At 39.7% G+C, this 17,999-nt stretch overlaps 1 protein-coding gene across 1 annotated transcript in view; it reads right to left on the reverse strand.

Annotated features, from left to right (window-relative positions):
* Positions 1-17,999, reverse strand: part of syne2b (spectrin repeat containing, nuclear envelope 2b) — a 139,674-nt gene that overhangs the window by 13,794 nt on the left and 107,881 nt on the right. The window contains exons 111-112 of the mRNA XM_072365901.1: positions 14,630-14,796; positions 3,452-3,614 (exon numbers count right to left, since the gene is read on the reverse strand). Coding sequence (XP_072222002.1) covers positions 3,452-3,614; positions 14,630-14,796 — 330 coding nt within the window. The remainder of the gene's footprint in view (positions 1-3,451; positions 3,615-14,629; positions 14,797-17,999) is intronic.

Below are 17,999 nucleotides of genomic sequence, written 5' to 3' on the forward strand. Positions count from 1 at the left end.
TATTGTGTCTGTGCATTTCTGTGTGTGTGTGTGCAGCTCCATTTCTCTGGGGCCCAAAAGCATCTTTTGTCCATTCTTGTTTGTTCAAAGTTACCACTCTCTGGGTTACCATAGTGACAGGTAAAAGCTTTAAGAGCCCATCCATAGAGTCATTTCAGCCACCCCTTATTCACTAATGGGAGAGACCTGCAGCCTTTTCTGAAGAACCGGAGAAGTTCCATCTCTTTCAGAAAGTCTAGCTCTCCAAATCTTCCTCACGCTCACTGATTCTGATTTCTGTCTCCTTTTTCCCCTTCTGTCTGTCATCTGTCTCTATTACCCTCCGGTAAAACTGGAACCATTTCCTTCATCAGACAAATGCTCAATTTCTTCAGACATTTTCGTGTCAAAATGGAGACAGGAAACTGAAGTCCAGCTTGTTTTACAGGTTTCAAATGCACTGCACTGCAAAGTTCTTTAAGATTTTGAATAAAGAGAAAATGATTGATTTAATAAAAGTGTTCAGTCTTTAAATAATGTTAATATCTCGTGAAATTAATCCCTTAACCGCCAACATAACAAGTATCCAAACTCCTCTGTTACAACATTCAGTTTCTAGACAAAAAAGTTCACTTGCTATCTTTTTATGAATCACTGGCTTCATCTTTTTCCTTAAAGATAAAAGTAGCGTCAAGCACATGGCTTGACATGCTTGTAGCTATGTAGTGCACCTTCAGCTTCTAGATAATGTTGACAAATATTGCCACTGGAATACATAATTGCTCAAGTTCACAATCAGAGTCCGTGTATGGTGATAATCAGATGACAAACTTTGACCTTTAAAATGGTGGTGGTTACATTCAGTTTTTAATTACAGTTTACAGCAGCCATAAAGTCCTCCAACTGAAACAGTTGTGTGGGTTGTTCAAACCCTCCATACAACTCATAATGGCGACCTGTAAAATGTCGCCCCTATAAGTGGCTGAGTGGAAAAACGAGTCATTGAACCATTTTCACATCCAAGCAGACATTATTCTGAAGTTTTTCATTTAAGAAGCCACAACGACCTCATATGGAGAAGGACAAATGGTGGATGGAGCCTTTGTGTGATGGTAAGGTCGAGACCAACATAAGCTCCGTAAATTGCACAACAGCATTTTACTAAAACACCTTTCTTGTTTCCTGGTTGGCTTTAAACAATACCAATAGTTGTTCAGGGAAAGAAAACAATCATGGTTATGGCCAAAAAACACTGTTTTTAATAATGTAACCGTTGACCCTCATGGATGCCATTCTCCACTTTGCCTTTGTCACGTCTAAACTTGACAATGAAATTTTGTAATTTTCTGGATATTACTCCTCAAAGATAAATAAAGTAAATGTTTTCAAGCATCCCTCTCCATTTCTACAGTCTTCCCAATTCTGATAATTCACTGCACTAAAAAGACCAATATGGCAATGGCAAAATGCAATACTCATGGCCTCTAAACAGCAGTGACATCCCAGTGGCAACATCCATCTTTTATACAGAGTATAAATAAGGGGTGGAAAGGCTCATTTCATGCATGAGCCTTTCCACCCCTCCACTTTCTATAAAGCCAGCAAACTTTAGCCATTTAGTAATGTAGCTGGTGGACTGACAACAATTGAACTAACAGGCTTAAGCCAATTTCCTTTTTTGGACTGCCTTATGAGTCCTGCCTTTCAGTGCATTTACCACCTCTCAGCTCAGCATGGCAGCTTCCTCCCTCACAAATAGCTCTCTTCTTGGACATTGTTGAGATTTTACTTTGCAGCATTCATTACTCTACTCCTCTGTTACTATGCTTTTGGACCACAGCAGGGTGGCCGTAACATAAGGGTTTAAAACCAGGCATGGTGTCTTCCTTAAAAGTGGAGACTCCTTTGTACCGTAAGCCCTTTTTTATGAAGAAGATGTTCAAGCTCAGTAGTTTTATAGCGTTGCAAACAACTAGACTTTTTACCACTGCAGAGGTTGGTTTGAATGTTCATCTCCTAATCCTTGCGCTCTTTGTTGTAGAAGAAACAAATGCCATTTTTGATATTTCCATTACTTTGCTTTTTAAGATCTCTCTTTTCTTTTTTTTTACCTCACTTATGTATAAAAAAATCCTCCAAGTACAAATAAACATTGAGCACACATGACTGATAATGATTTAAGTGTCGTATTAAAAAAGCTCAAATACATTTGATGATAAGATTTCAACTGTTCAATTGTTAGAATTCACCATTTTGTTTACTGCTGCTGTTTAGTTTCCACCTTTGAAAATTTTAATTTTGCACCACAGGAATTGTATGGGGTAACCAGCAGTCACATGACTAAACTAAAGCAGTCTCAGATGGCATACCTCAGCCACGGCTAAAGGGAAAAAAAAAAATCCTGGATTCAAATCATGATCCACATCAGTATCAAAGTTAATCGCTTCCACAATGGGAACTTTGCCAAGCAGCTTGATTCTTGTGAGATTCTTGGCATCATGATCATCTTATTTGGCTCCAAGATATCCGTTTGTCACCGAAACATTATAGTTTTGACCAATAAGTGGGTCGACTCCTTTTCTCTTAAATTAAGGGAAATATGTTAACTTGAGTAAGGAGGAGTTACTTTAAAACAGCAACAATCTGTCAGGGCTTAAGGTTTAGCTTGTGTATAATTGTTGAGAAGATAAATCTGCCACAGAGAAAGAAATTAACACAGACAATTTGTCTGTTTGTAAATAACATTCAGCCTGGGTTTAAACATATTCTGCAGTCAATTACTTCATATATTTATTTAATTCCACCTTGTTGTTTGGCATCCAAAAAAGGTGGTATTAAATTAATTTGTATCAACCATATGACAGATGTAAGAGTAAATGGATCTGAGCCAGGTATCCGATGTATTCTGCTGCTGATTTGCAGTTTAAATGGTATGCTGACTTCGCCAACTAGGTGCGCAGCTCGTTGCTCTGGTATGTAAATGGTGTGGACAAAGGGGTTCCTGCTCGGTAGCTATGGGTCGGTTTTACATTCGCAACAAACAAGAAGGGCAGCTCCACATATCCTGTTCGGTTTTAAAAGATGTGCTGGATTTTACAAGTTAACTATGATAGACTTATGCTTCATCTTATCCCCTGCTGAGTATTTTTTCAAGTGCCTGCCCTCTTCACAGAGGATTTCCTGGATGGTTCTGTGAAACAGAACAGTGTGTAGGATTTCACCTCTGGTAAAAATGTTCACATTTAGCCTTTATTTCTCCTGCCTTTAATCTACTGAACTCCACCCAATCTGGGGAACCATCTGCTATCATCTGATGACATGTAGATGTTTGTTTAAAAAGACAAAAACACAGATTATTTGACTAAAGTCTTAAAAAGATGCAATGCAAGTTTCAAACTTCATACACATTAGATGATTGAGTAACAACCTGTTCAAACAACTAATCAACACAAAAATCACTGTCTTTGCCCACCTGCTGCTCAGCCAGCTTCTTCTGAATCTCATCACTATGGCAGACATTGTAGACCACCGGCTTAGCCAGCTCAGCCTCGATACGAGACAGCCATGTCCGCAGGTTACTCATGTTCTTATCAAGCTGCTGCACCGTCACCAGTGTCTCCTTCAGCTTTCTCACCCTGTGGGAAAAGTTCATATAATAAAAAAGTTACAAGCTTTGTCAAAAACCAACAAAGACCCCAAAAGTGTATCACTTTTTTAAAATCAATTTCATGATAAATAAAGGAGCAAATAATGACCAACGCCAAATTCAAACCAAGTTCAAATATTTTTAACCAGAAGAGTCAGTTGTGTTTTATGTGTACACTTGGGAACCAGCCAAATTGTTGTGTCTCATTGTTCTGCTTACTAACGCTGGCTTCGTGAACACAGCCAGCACTAGTCAGGTCTACCCCATAGATTGTGGCAGGCTGTCATAGAGCACAGGAAGTGTCGCCATCTTTCTGAGATATGACTCACCAGGAGCTGTTACAAGCTGCAAGCTGACCTACATCTGACTGAGAGTTGTGTGCTGTCTGGGAGAGGGCCCACATTCCAGTTCAGCTCTCAGGTCAGTGACCTACATCAGATCATTCTTCCATGCAAACTAACACAATCCAGAATGGAGAGAGGTGACACTCCACTATCCACCAAATTGCACCACTGAAAATATTCGTGAATATGTGTATGTCTATGTATATCTATTTGGATGGGTGATTTAGTCATTGCACTGAAGCATATACTGTGAAGTTTGGGTCATTTAGATTGTGTGTTCCAAAAAATATATATGTTTAAGGTTGCAATTATGATTTTTGCAACTTTGAGAAGTGACATATTTTGTAATATTTAGATTTCAAAGGCTAATGCAGATTTTACAAATGTTTTACAAGAAGTTGTTATCGTGACAAAATGCTATTTTACAACATATACTTTTTGTCAGGAACTAATTTCATACATTAATGATTTGGATATGGATCCCTTAAATTTCTTTTTTTTTGATATGGTAAATAGACTGTACTACTGTTTCTAATCTAGTTGACCACTCACAGTCTTTTACACTTCAAGCAACGTTCACCCATTTTCACACACAGATACTGCACGTTTTAGCCCATACAATCCTACAACATTCACACGTCCCTTGGTCGTCAACGTGGGGTTCAGTATATTGCCCAAGGACCACTTCAACATGTGATCTGGTGAATCCAGAAGTCAAACCACCCGCCTTCTGATTGGCAGATGACTGCACTCCCTCCTGTGACCTACAACCGTCCTGCAGACGTTGGTGCAAATGTTCCCAGATGATTTTCTTTTAAAGTTGTGTAATAGTGACACAGTTACTGTTCTGTGACATTTTGTGAGTCTTTGTCATGTTGATTTCCCACAAACCAAGAAAAACCAAGACTACTTACATTTTTTTTCCTGAGGAAACAAATAAGAAAACATTGAGGGAATTTTCTACTGATAAATTGCAGTTAAATTACAAACAAACATCACAGGAAACAGGGAGGCCTTTTAATGTTCACTATCATATAAAAAATGTCTGGACTCAATACCACTGTTCTACTGTTTAATAGTAGAAACTTCGGAGACAATTGAAGGTGCCCACTGTCCATATGAAACCCAGCTGAATAATGCAACAGTGAGACTAATGCAGCAACAAGCTGCATTCCTGCCAATTGTTGTCCCTTACATAATGAGACAGATTAATAATTCTTGATGCTGATGCTACAATAACGCAGCTGTGTTCCATCTTATTTTAGTTGTTAATGCAGCTGCATGCATGTCTTTATGTTTATGCATGTATGAGCACGAGTATGTTTCTACATTTGGAGAGGACAAGGCAGTTGATGGAGGGGCGGAGAAAAACATCAGTGACAATTACAAGCTGATATGATCATGGTTAAATATTAAAAGGCTCATTGTACCCAAGCACAAACAACCAAATACACAAACACATACTGCGTTTAAGCCGCTACCTTAAATACCAACACACACGAGAATCCAGCTGAATTTAATTTGCTCTGAGGAACTTAGTGTTTCTGCCTGCCTACATGCATGTGTGCGCCGACAAAGCCTGACCCATCCCCCTTCTCTCCTTCTATTTATCATAACAAAACACCCGATCTGCTCTCCTTTCATCCGTCTGCCTTTCCAGCCACACACTGACCAGGTGCGCTGAGGCGTGACAAGGGATCAGGACGAGGGGTACTTACAGGCTGGTGAGGAGGCTACTCCATGGCGACGGTTCATCCGCTAGCAAAAACTAGTCCTCCATCCCTCCCCGCCCTCCTCTGCAGCCTGTCACCCCCTCCTCTGTCATCTGCCTAGTCTTGACTAACAGCTGGATGTCCAAACAGCTTTACTCAAGGACACATAAAGTTGAGAGCCCATTGATGAAAATTTGTAAGATAATTTATCTTGATATCAAATACCAGTTCTAATATTAATTCAGTTTTATTTGATTTTTTTGTGGATTGCATGTTGAGATAAAATATTTTTTAAAGCTGCCCCTTTTATAGGTATTTGTCATTACTAGGTTTCTGTAATACTTCTGTCTTTTGCTGTATTTTATTCCTTAGAATGAACCACATACCTTTTCTCTTTTATCAGTAGTTTGAGAGTTCACTTCACTTTTGAAAATATTATTAATCTAAATAGGAATATAGATTTAAATCCTGTCAATCTACTATTTAAAATGTAGACAGATGTGAAACGCAATAAAGCTTGCAGTTTAAAAGAAATATATATATTTTTTTTTTTGTAAAAACACGTAAGGGACCTGGCTCATTTGGATAAAAGTGCCCTTTAAGATCAATTAAGAGGCATACTATTCTCTCACCTTTGCAAGATTACTTGCAAATTTTCCAAAATCTGAACAAAAGCAAATCATAAATCCTGTGGACTGTATCTAAATCCTACAAAATGTAGACAAACATATAAAAAAGAAAGAAAAAAAATGCCCCTTAAACATGTTAGAAATACTGATGTCCAGTGTCTTCTGTAGTGTTGTTGACATACGTATGTGATTAAACAACAAATGCACCATTAATATTGTGCTTTTCTAGCAATGTTTGACCACACACAATACACACACACATTCATGCAGCATTTCTTAGTCCACACAATATTCTGGTTCTACCATTTACATCAAACAAATGATGAACACATTGGAGGCAGTGTACCTGGGAAGCCAGGCACTGAACCAAAGACATCCCAACTGGAAAATGGCTGCTCTTTATCCTGAGCTACAGACAACCCAGTGCCTCTGTATGTGTGTATCCTTGAATTAATGAATAGGCTGAAACAGGGGAATCTTAAAGTAGATATTTAGCCTGAAAACAGTCCAGATTATGTGATAAACAGTGAAGACATTACTCATCAGGACTGTATTAACAGCAAGCAGGGATAAAGACAGCAGCCCATTAAAGTTAGTCAAGGTCTGCAGGAGCTTACAGGTGCAGCTGTCTATTCAGCTACTGTCGTTGGATACATCCTCAGATTTTACAGCCAGCAGATACGATGCTGCTGACACAGAGAGACCCAGCATGGAACCTCTGCCCGGGACTCAAAGCACTCAGAATTGGTAATATTTTACAGGTCTGAATGATTACCATTAATTCCAGCTGACTTATAAAACTACAGCAGGTGGTGGAGAAAACACAGCTCGAGGGTGAAAAAAAACAACAACAAAAAAAACTAAAGCTCTTTTCAGAAGTGAAACATTACAATTTTGGTTTCTTCTAATGTCCCTTATGTAAATGTCTGTTGTGGCTTAAAGTAGAAAAGAGGTGCCTGATGAAAGAGTGTGACTCTGTAAAGAAGCAGTGACAGGAGAGTTGAGACTTTAGTGGCTTTAGAATACAGATGTCTTGGAAGCTTTACATCTGCATTTTCAGCTAATAAAATGATACCGTTTAGTTTTGACAAGAAGAAAGAGTTATCTTGTAGGTAATGTCTAAAACCTCATCCTCACATATCACCCCGAATAATAAACAGGCGGTACAACTCCATCAATAGTGAGTGGTAAATTGAGATTTAAATTGAGAGTGAGTCAGAGCCCAATCACTGACATGTGTAGACAAATTAATCACACACTGCAGAGTAGCTTTAAACACTGTAGCTTTAAACATGAATACTCAAGTATTTATTTAATCTTATTTGCCATACCAGAGACCTACATGTACACTTTGTGGTCACAGACACTGCAGTAACTTCTGTGATTCTTTAGTCTCACAATCTTTTGTTCAAGCCTGAAACATTACTGTGGCAACTGAAATTGGCCATAATACAAGAATCATCACCACAGCAACCAGCCATGCGGAGACTTGAAAAGAGAGCCGAGTGTTTGCGCTTTATTTCCTTTCTAGTTGATGATATATAGCCAAACAACAGGACCCTCTAACTGAAATTAATGGCTAGGGGATCTGTAATTCAGCAACAACACCACTGAGTGATGGTAAAGAAATATATGCATGTGCCAGGTGTTAAGGATGAGGTAGCAGGAGAGCAAAGCAACTGTTTTTTTTTAAGACAATCATCTGCCTTGCGTGCATCTTATTCAGACAAAGAGCAGAGTGGATGGTGGCCCCCAACGATGAGGGCCCATTGGTACAAAGGCTCGTGTCAGCAGACGGCAGCTGTTAGGCTGGGGGACGGAGCACCCGGTTTGTTTTGGGTGACAAAGGCGAGCAGCAGGCCACTGTCAACGCATCTAATCCCTCTGCAAGTCAAACCTCAGTAGTCATCTCATCTAATTTGGTGAGGCGAGATGCAAACAATGGTCGAGGTACGTCGCAGACATCATTGACCCTGAATCAGCACCACTTCAGCTCCATCAGTGCTTATCTAAATATGTGACACAGTAGTGCAGAACTCTGGCAGTGGACCAAGCACATAGCAACCACTGACTCACTGCAGCTCTGTGAAGGGAACGTCTCCCCACCACGCAACGTTAATGCAGATTTATAAAGGATAGTGAATTACAGGCTTTCAATTCGAAGGGGAGTTTATGTGACGGACTGTTTAAGGTCTGGTACATTTAAGGAAAAAAACATTATTATGCTTTACACATTTTTTGAGTGATTCAATATCTTACAAAATAAAATTAAAAAAAAAAATCTAATCAAATGATAATTCAGTCTTGAAGCCTCAGGGTCAACCAGGCCATGTTTCTCCTCTCAAAGGGTATGAATACTGGGAAAAATTCAAACTAATACTTCACCATTTAATGATCCTACTTACAATAGTTTTATAAAATGACAAACCACCTGTCTGCTATGAATGTATGATCGATGTGATGCATTTGAAATCAAGAACATACCAAAACTATATTCCTCCACCAGCAATGAATAAAGAAAATTTCAGATCCATATATCCAGGTTGGGTCACATCAACCTTTGCTATTTTTATTATACAAATCCATCCACTACGTGCGTGTAATACAGGAAACAAAAAGACAAATGGACTGACAAGTGCCCTAAGGGAATGATTCTCTGTCGAGACCAATGCTGTATTTTGACATTTTAATAAAGAGATGCTTTGGTGCTTTGGTTCACATTGTTGCCTCACATCCAGAACATTGGAACCTCAGCTGGGGATTGTCAGTGGGGAGTTTTCATGTTCTCCCCATGCATGCATGGATTATCTCCAGGTGCTCTAGCTTTATCCCACCGTCAAACATGCATGTTTGAAGCGGGTATGGCAAATTATTATAAAATAAATTAATTAATTATAATAAATATCAAAAATACCAAAATTTAATGGGTTCTTCCTTTGTCAGTGCTCCAACTCTCCACTAAGTTTTATGAAATTTGTTATTCTTTGCTCCATCTTGCTAACAGATGTACAACATCAATCACATGCCTTCACTGGAAAAGTATTAGATAGAGAAAACATACTTGATATATGTGCCAACTGAACTGAGTCATATTTTCTAGCCCCAGAAACACCACAAAGTAAAAAGACTAAAAACAAAAATGACATTACAGAACTTTCAGTTTTGCGCTTTTCAGTGTTAATCAGAACACTGATTTATAACTTACTTTATAACCAATGATAAGAATCTCAATAAGTTAGAATATTTCATCAAGATAACCAATGACCAAAGAGCTCAATGCAAATGACAGGCTCTTACACAATGAGAGGCTCTTACAAAAACATATCTTGTGAGGAAGGAATATATCATCAGACTAAAAACAAATAAGTATGCATTTTACTGAGTTTTCTTAAATAGTGTTGGTAGACAAACCAAATAATTGTAAACTTACAAAGAGCAAATGAAAAACTATGCAATGCTGACTTATTCACTACCCTATAGTGGCTAGATAATGGTTAGGGATCAACTGTTATCTTCCTGTGGCATGACTGGTGGAGAAAGTACCATTTGGAGACAGTTACTAAATTACTAAATGATGATATGAGCCTGCAAATCTGAATTAATCTCAAGTTTAAGCTGAACACTGCTGTTTGTGTGTAGAAATGTTTAATATTCAGCCAGACCAGACCAGAGGTGTTCAAGGCACTTTAATTTCAATCAGCCTCTTCCTTATTAAAATTAGAATTAATTTAAAATTAACAAAAATTTTCCCAACAGAGCACTTTGCTCTCAGGCTGCAGATTTACCTGTGGTTCCCAGAGTTTCTAAGAGTAGAATGTGAGGCAAAGCCTTAATTTTCCAGGCCCCTCTCTGTGGAACCAGCTGCCAGTTTGGGTTCAGGAAGCAGACACCCTCTCTACCTTTAAAATTAGGCTTTAAACTTTCCTTTTTGATAAAGCTTATAGTTAGGGATGGCTCACGTGACCCTGAAACATCCCACAGTTATGCTGCTATAAGCCGAGACTGTTGGAGGACCTCCCATGATGCACCTTTTCCTTACTCTGCTCACTTTTATTAACTTTCATTAACTTGTGTTTCTCCTTCATTGCAGGTATCGATGGCTTGGTGTTATGGTGTTTGTTGTCCCCTCTTTTAAGTCCTCCTAACCCCAGCTCGTCGAGGCAGATGGGTGCCCCTTCTGAGTCTGGTTCTGCCAGATGTTTCTTCCTGTTAAAAGGGAGTTTTTCTCACTGTCACCTTGTGCATGCTCAGGGCGGGAGAAGCTTTGGAGCAATCTGTTAGTTTTAATTGGCTTTGTATGAATTGGACTAATTTGGAATTTAATGAATTTCAATAAACTGCATTAGGATTGTATTACAATGAACTGGATTGCAATTGGTTTTGATTAAATTGTATATTTGAAGTGCCTTGAGATGATATTTGTTATGATTTTGTACTATATAAATAAAACTGAACTAAACTGAATAGCAGCATGTATTTTAGAGTTAAGTGAGTCGCAAGTATATCCTCTGTCAGCATATGGAGTCTCGTTGGATTAGACTGCGGGGACGTTAAGCAAGGGCTGGAGCCCACTGATCTACAAAGCTACTTTTAGCTCTGTATCTACTTTTTACCCTACAAGACACACCCCTTTTTTTTTTTTTTCAAAGACACTTGTTGCTTTGACTGACTGTAGGGTAAAGAAACACATTTTCAATAATAGAGGCCATCACCAATGAATTGCTTAGTTGGCTGTAAATCAAAGATTTCACTGATTTCTTAAACCATTCTGGTGGTTTTCAAATGGGAACAACAAGGCAAAATAATACTGGCATGTTTCCCAGTTCATGTTAAGCTGCTTGAGCGACCAGTGTGGAGAGACACTCCCCTCATTTATCAGATCAGCTTAGTGCGTTTTTACCCCCTCACTAATGTGCTGTGCAGTCAATTCAAGTCCAAGTCTCAAATCCTACAGTGGTTTTTGTCTGAAGAGGAACATAATGTTTTATGATTATCTCAAACTTTTAACGATGACCTTGATAATACGATGGTATTTCAGATAGTAGTGTTCTATCCAACTTTAACTGTTTGTGTTGGTCCCTTTCGCATTTCAACATGAGCCTCAATTCATTATGTCAGCTTTATTGAGAAAATCATTTTCTCAGTTTGCTAGAATTGCAGACGCACATATTACAGCTTCTGTGAGCTAATCAGATATATATATATTCAGTTATAGCTGCAGTTATAGTTTTAAAAACACATTTTGGGAGGGAGACAACAGCACATTCCATAACAGCATAAAATGTTGTGCCTCAGCAGAGGCTCATTAACAGGCTTAGCCTTGTTATGATGGTCAGCCGCTAAGGAGGGAGGGGTGGAAGCATCTGAAGAGGGGGGAGAAGAAAGTAAATCTACTATTAAGTGTCACGCTCTCTCTTCCAAACCTCCCTCTATTGTTACAGAGGACATATCTCTGTACTCTGACCTATGTCCACTGTTGAACTGCATGACTGGGTTTATGGATTCAGCCTCTTCTGATGAGTGTTTACCCATCAGGCAGAGCTAAAAAAAAATGGAATATTGTTTTCTATCAGGTTTAGGTTTACGTGAACACTACAGATGCAACAGGATGATATTCTTTATGAGTTATTCCTCAGAAAATGTCTCAGTACTTTTATTCAAAAAGGCATCCATTATTAAGATAAGGTGATGTTGTGAAGTTTATTTGAATACCACTGACTCACAAAAGCAACAACCAGCCCAATCCATTTCTATCTATTTGTGATATGGAAACACAGTTATTTTCTACTTCAGACTACAAGTACTACTTTGGAGTATTGCAAGTACTTCAAATGAAATGTAAGAAATATAGAACCTGGGAGGAGACATAGTAGCACATGATCACTAAACAGCCACCATATGGCAGATCTAAGTCAGTCGTTCTCATGGTGGACAAGTAACCTCCACACCCCACCCCGCCCATTCACATTGGTTTAACCAATCAGGGTCTAAAATAAAAAGAAAAGCTTATCTCAGTTCAGTTTGCTCTAATTTACTCAATGGATTATGTGGACCTACCATGTACTAAACATAGAGTCCTTTTGCCATCACTAAACAGGCATGGCATTCAGCCATCAATTTAAACTAATTAGCCAGAGATGTACCAGTAAGTCCTGTGCACTCCACCACTCTGTTTCTGTTGCATAGTAAGAATTACAGTACTGTTTGGCTACTGCAAGAAAAAAAGAAAGAGTCAAAAACCCGCCAACACGTTGATGTTCTGCCAGTTTAGCTACTTTTATAACTCTTTAAATCTGTATTTCATAGTTCTAATAGTACTTAATAGTTGCACAAATCATATTCATGGATGTCTTCTCTTTTTTCTGTGTTACCGTACCAACTGGGCTTTACACTTAATTCATAGAACTGGAATTTATCAAGTAAATGTATTGTAACAGACTGTATGACATATTACTTGTAATGTTTAGAGTGTCAGTGTGCTCAAAAATAAGTTAAGAAGTTAAGAATAGTCTGTTACTGTTATCTGAACATTTTAGAAGCTGTCAATTAGCACAATGAATTATGACAGCGACTCATTAAGATCTGTGACTGGCAGGAAGTTAAAGAGGCGTTCTGTTTCTTTTCCATGTGTGTGGGGGGCTGAGAAGAAGACAAGGAGTTTGTATGTGAGCTGACATTGGAGTTGCGAGTGGCTAAACACAAAAGTTTGTTTTTTTTAGCGTTGGCTATGGCCCACAGTAGCCTGTGTATCACTGTTAATAAATTTCCAGTAACACTCAATCTCGCCTCACTGCTCCTTAAGAAGGCAAACGTTACAATATTTTACTTTACAACAACTTCACTAGTTTTTATGTATACAACCAAGAGAAACATTATGACTGCCTTTCATTATCTAAAAGTACATGACTACTCAGTCTTGGCAAGATAAAATGTAGAAATTACAAAGAGAAATTATAGATGTTCTGTGATGCAGCCTGGAGTTTTTTTACTCTTAACTTTTATCTTTAGGTGAGGTTGGAAAGTGTAACTTTCAACATGAGGACATGATGCAAGTTTGCCATTTTAGATAAAACAGTCTCCTTTACTAAATATGAACTGCACCACACAAGGTTTCATGCCACCTTAAACTTAAACCAGTCAGCTGTGTAACATAGTACTGCTCTCATATAGATTAGCAGTAAAGTGTAGCGATGTTGATGCAACACTGAAGATCCTCTCTGCTACCAACCCTCTCCACGTTGGAATGAAAGTTCTATTTATGGATTAATATCAATCTATCCTCTGCTGCACTGAGCTTTTCCTACTATAATCTGCAGGCTCAGTTGAATAGCAGCTGGGCTCTCTCTGATACAAAAGCTCATACATAAAGCTGCACATGCTCAGCTGTAGCAGTAAACAACAAGCGGTTGCACATAAAAAGTCTGTAAATTCATAGAACAACATAAATCAGCATGTCACATCTCTGAAGCCTCAGTTTTGAGAGCAGTTTATTAAGGAGTGGCTACTGACACAACTTTAGAATCTAGACAGAGCAAATGAGCTGAACGTTCAGCATGTCAGAGACAAAAATCTGTTAAGTCCCAGACAATTGCAGATCTTTAAAGCAGGATCAAAAGCGAACAACACCATGTCCCTCTCTAAGATTTTGTTGACTGATCAACAGAGTCATTGGAACTATAATTATTTAAAGAAAAGATGAGCTTTCCCACAAGTGGATACGGTAATGACATAATGGTGTGTTTGAGAAACAATAAGCCATTTCAATGTAATATTGGAAAGCAAAGCTGTAAACTCTAGCTCTAATGGTTAATTCCATTATGCTAAAGATCTGAAGTTGAGTACAACATTAACATAGTGAGCATGAAAACATTACCATGCTCTGTTAAACATCAACTTTCTATGTCTACGGATGAGTTAAAGTCTTCTTATTGTTAGCTTTTAAAAAATTTTAACTTGTTTTGTAATTTCAGCTCCAGTATTCATTTGAAGTGCAAATGCCAACCAGAGGTAAATAGTCCTTTTGGGAGCTGCTGTGTCCCCATAAACCTCAGAGAGGCCCCTAGAAGTGTTTGGGCCTGAAAGAGCCTGTACCAAACAACAACCATAGGTGTGTGAGCATTCTGGCATGCTAAACTGAGCCCTCAAAATATTTGGGGAAATCACTCAAACCATCACTATTTCAGGAATCAACACATGAAAAATCCTGAATTCAATCAGGCAAAATCCATGTCCAGCAGCTGCAGAGCCAACATGACATTCTACCAATGCTGACACTTTGTTTTCTCTTAGTTCTCCACAACATTTTCATTCTGTTCATACCTGGCTTCTATGTGATCAAAAAGATGCTGCCAGCGGTCATTGACGTCCTTTAGCTTGTCGTTGATCTCCGTTTCCTTGGTTTTGTTGCTGGCTGTGATGAGTTGTTCTCCGAGCTGCTTCAGGTGGGTTTTGTTCTCACTAAACAGATTGATTTCCTCCATACAGTCCTATTTAGGAGACAAATGAAAAGTACGGTTTAAATGTTCACATTTCCATCTATTTCGATGTCAGTTGAATTTGGCCTTTAAGTTTTATAATGAATTAATATAATTTAAAAGATTTAATCATCGACAGGATAAAGAAATTTTTAATCTCAAACTTTTCATCTAACACGTTACGGAGAGGCAACTTCTTTCACTTCTTATCCTTATTAACTTGCCTGAAGTCTTACACTTTCTTTAACCACTTTCCCTTCAATGAATTCTTTTGAAAATCAACTTTTTAAATAACAATCTCAACAACTTCTTGTTGTGGATGTTTTTTTAGACAAGTATTCCTCTCAAGAGTTTACATTTCAGGGTCAAACCCGCGATTCAGGGCACAAGTGCCTGAAAAGATTTACAGCCCTCTGCCAGGGCAATGACTTTGGGTCTCAACAATAGCTATTGCCTTTACTACCCTGCACCCCCCTCACAGTCACTCCCATGCACACCATAACAAATGAAAAGGGGCCATGAGTTCAACACAAAACAACCCAGCATGACCTTGTTGGGCAAAAATAGCTATTGCATCTTTAACAGTCAGGGGGGAGTTCAAAGGTGTCTCCTTCCTACTGGAAGGAAAATTATGAGTAACTTGTAAGTGGAGTGCTTTAACAGTTTGAATGGCTTCAAACGTTTAGAGCTAGAGTGGTGCTAAAAAGGATCTGGATCACGACAATGTACAGCAAGAAACGTCCAAGACTAATGATGGTCTATGATGAGGACCTGGCAAAGAGCAATAAAAGGTAAGAAGCATGCTTTATATAATGAGGGAAGTAACAACTAAGGGTGACTGAAATCAGGTGTGACTCAAAGGCAGGAAGGAAAACTGACTGAACACAACAAGACAAGGCAATACACAAAACAAAACTTAATGAAGAACATCTAAACCAAAACAGTGACAAAAAAGGGCTGAAAATGCAGTGAGCAATAACTCTCGGTGGGCGGTCCTCTCACTAAGGTTAGAGCTTTAAAAAACTCACTACTGCACACTGAAGGTATCGGAACTGCACGGAAAGAACTGAGTGTCTGCTAGTGTAAGTTTTTTCTAAGCTTCTTGCCTAATTCAATATCCGTTGTTGTTGTGAGAGTGATCAAAACCCATCCGTGGGTGAAACCTGTTGCCTCGTAGCCTCGGTTGGGCCATCGCAAAGGAATCAGAGTATTCAGGAGCTGTGAACGGGCGGTCACTCTCCTCTCTGAAAACACTTGCTGGTTAACTCTCGGTGGGCGGTCCTCTCACTAAGGTTAGAGCTTTAAAAAACTCACTACAGCACACTGAAGGTATCGGAACTGCACGGAAAGAACTGAGTGTCTGCTAGTGTAAGTTTTTTCTAAGCTTCTTGCCTAATTCAATATCTGTTGTTGTTGTGAGAGTGATCAAAACCCATCCGTGGGTGAAACCTGTTGCCTAGTAGCCTCGGTTGGGCCATCGCAAAGCAATCAGAGTATTCAGGAGCTGTGAACGGGCGGTCACTCTCCTCTCTGAAAACACTTGCTGGTTAACTCTCTGTGGGCGGTCCTCTCACTAAGGTTAGAGCTTTAAAAAAACTCACTACAGCACACTGAAGGTATCGGAACTGCACGGAAAGAACTGAGTGTCTGCTAGTGTAAGTTTTTTCTAAGCTTCTTGCCTAATTCAATATCTGTTGTTGTTGTGAGAGTGATCAAAACCCATCTGTGGGTGAAACCTGTTGCCTCGTAGCCTCGGTTGGGCCATCGCAAAGGAATCAGAGTATTCAGGAGCTGTGAACGGGTGGTCACTCCTCTCTGAAAACACTTGCTGGTTAACTCTCTGTGGGCGGTCCTCTCACTAAGGTTAGAGCTTTAAAAAAAACTCACTACAGCACACTGAAGGTATCGGAACTGCACGGAAAGAACTGAGTGTCTGCTAGTGTAAGTTTTTTCTAAGCTTCTTGCCTAATTCAATATCTGTTGTTGTTGTGAGAGTGATCAAAACCCATCCGTGGGTGAAACCTGTTGCCTAGTAGCCTCGGTTGGGCCATCGCAAAGCAATCAGAGTATTCAGGAGCTGTGAACGGGCGGTCACTCTCCTCTCTGAAAACACTTGCTGGTTAACTCTCGGTGGGCGGTCTCAGCCTAGTGCAATTAACCAACACATGAACGGCTGTGCACAACATAAAGTAAGGGGTGGCGCCTGAAGCGTCAGCGGAAGCGTTAGCCATTCTCGTGTGAAGACATTCTTGGGTAAAGACTAGCGTGTCTACCTGCGCGTGTCCACCGAGCAAGGCCACTGAACAAGGCAAACCTGTCCTACTTGCCTCATCCTTGTCGCTCTGGCCTCTCCACCTGCTTTAAAATGTGCCTCAAACCCATTCCCATTCCTGTTGTCTCCGGCTCGCACAGAAGGTTTCACACAACCAAATGCCACCGCCACCTTAACAACCTCCGTTCTCTAAAGCCCACTTCACTCTGTGACACACCCTTGTCTGTGGGGTTGTGGAATTGCCAATCGGCGGTAAACAAAGCAGATTTCATTATGGCTTATGCTAATCACCTGTCTCTTGACATCCTGGCTCTCACTGAAACATGGATTAAGCCTGAAAACACAGCTACCCCAGCTGCACTTTCAACCAACCACTCATTTTCCCACACCTCTCGTACATCTGGGAGAGGTGGTGGAACGGGCATGCTCATTTCCAACAAATGGAAATACACCCAACTGCTACCTGAAGCTAAATACAATACCTTTGAATACCACGCCATCTTGGTAACTGCACCGGTCAAAACCTATATGATTGTCGTATATCGCCCACCAGGACAACTCGGTGACTTTCTAAATGAACTCGACACCTTGCTCTCTTCTATCTTGGAGCATGACTGTCCCACAATTGTCCTTGTTGACATGAACATCCACCTTGACAGTCCTAACTCTTCTGATTTTCTGTCACTACTGCACTCGTTTGAGCTACAACTGCTCAGCAGTCCTTTTTCCACCTTCAAAACTCTACTTAATCCTCCGCCTCCGCCACCTGCTACCAATCTAACAGCAGACACCTGCGCCTCATTTTTTACTGACAAAGTGGCACAAAATCTGCATGCAGTAGTCCTACTGCATCATTTTCCTCATTTACCCCTCTGACTCAGAGCAGTGTGTCTAAACTTCTCACATGTAGCCGTCCTACTACATGCCCGCTGGACCCCGTTCC

The sequence above is a fragment of the Leuresthes tenuis genome, unplaced genomic scaffold, assembly GCF_036924035.1.
Source record: "Leuresthes tenuis unplaced genomic scaffold, fLeuTen1.0.hap1 SCAF_15, whole genome shotgun sequence".
Taxonomy (NCBI): domain Eukaryota; kingdom Metazoa; phylum Chordata; class Actinopteri; order Atheriniformes; family Atherinopsidae; genus Leuresthes; species Leuresthes tenuis.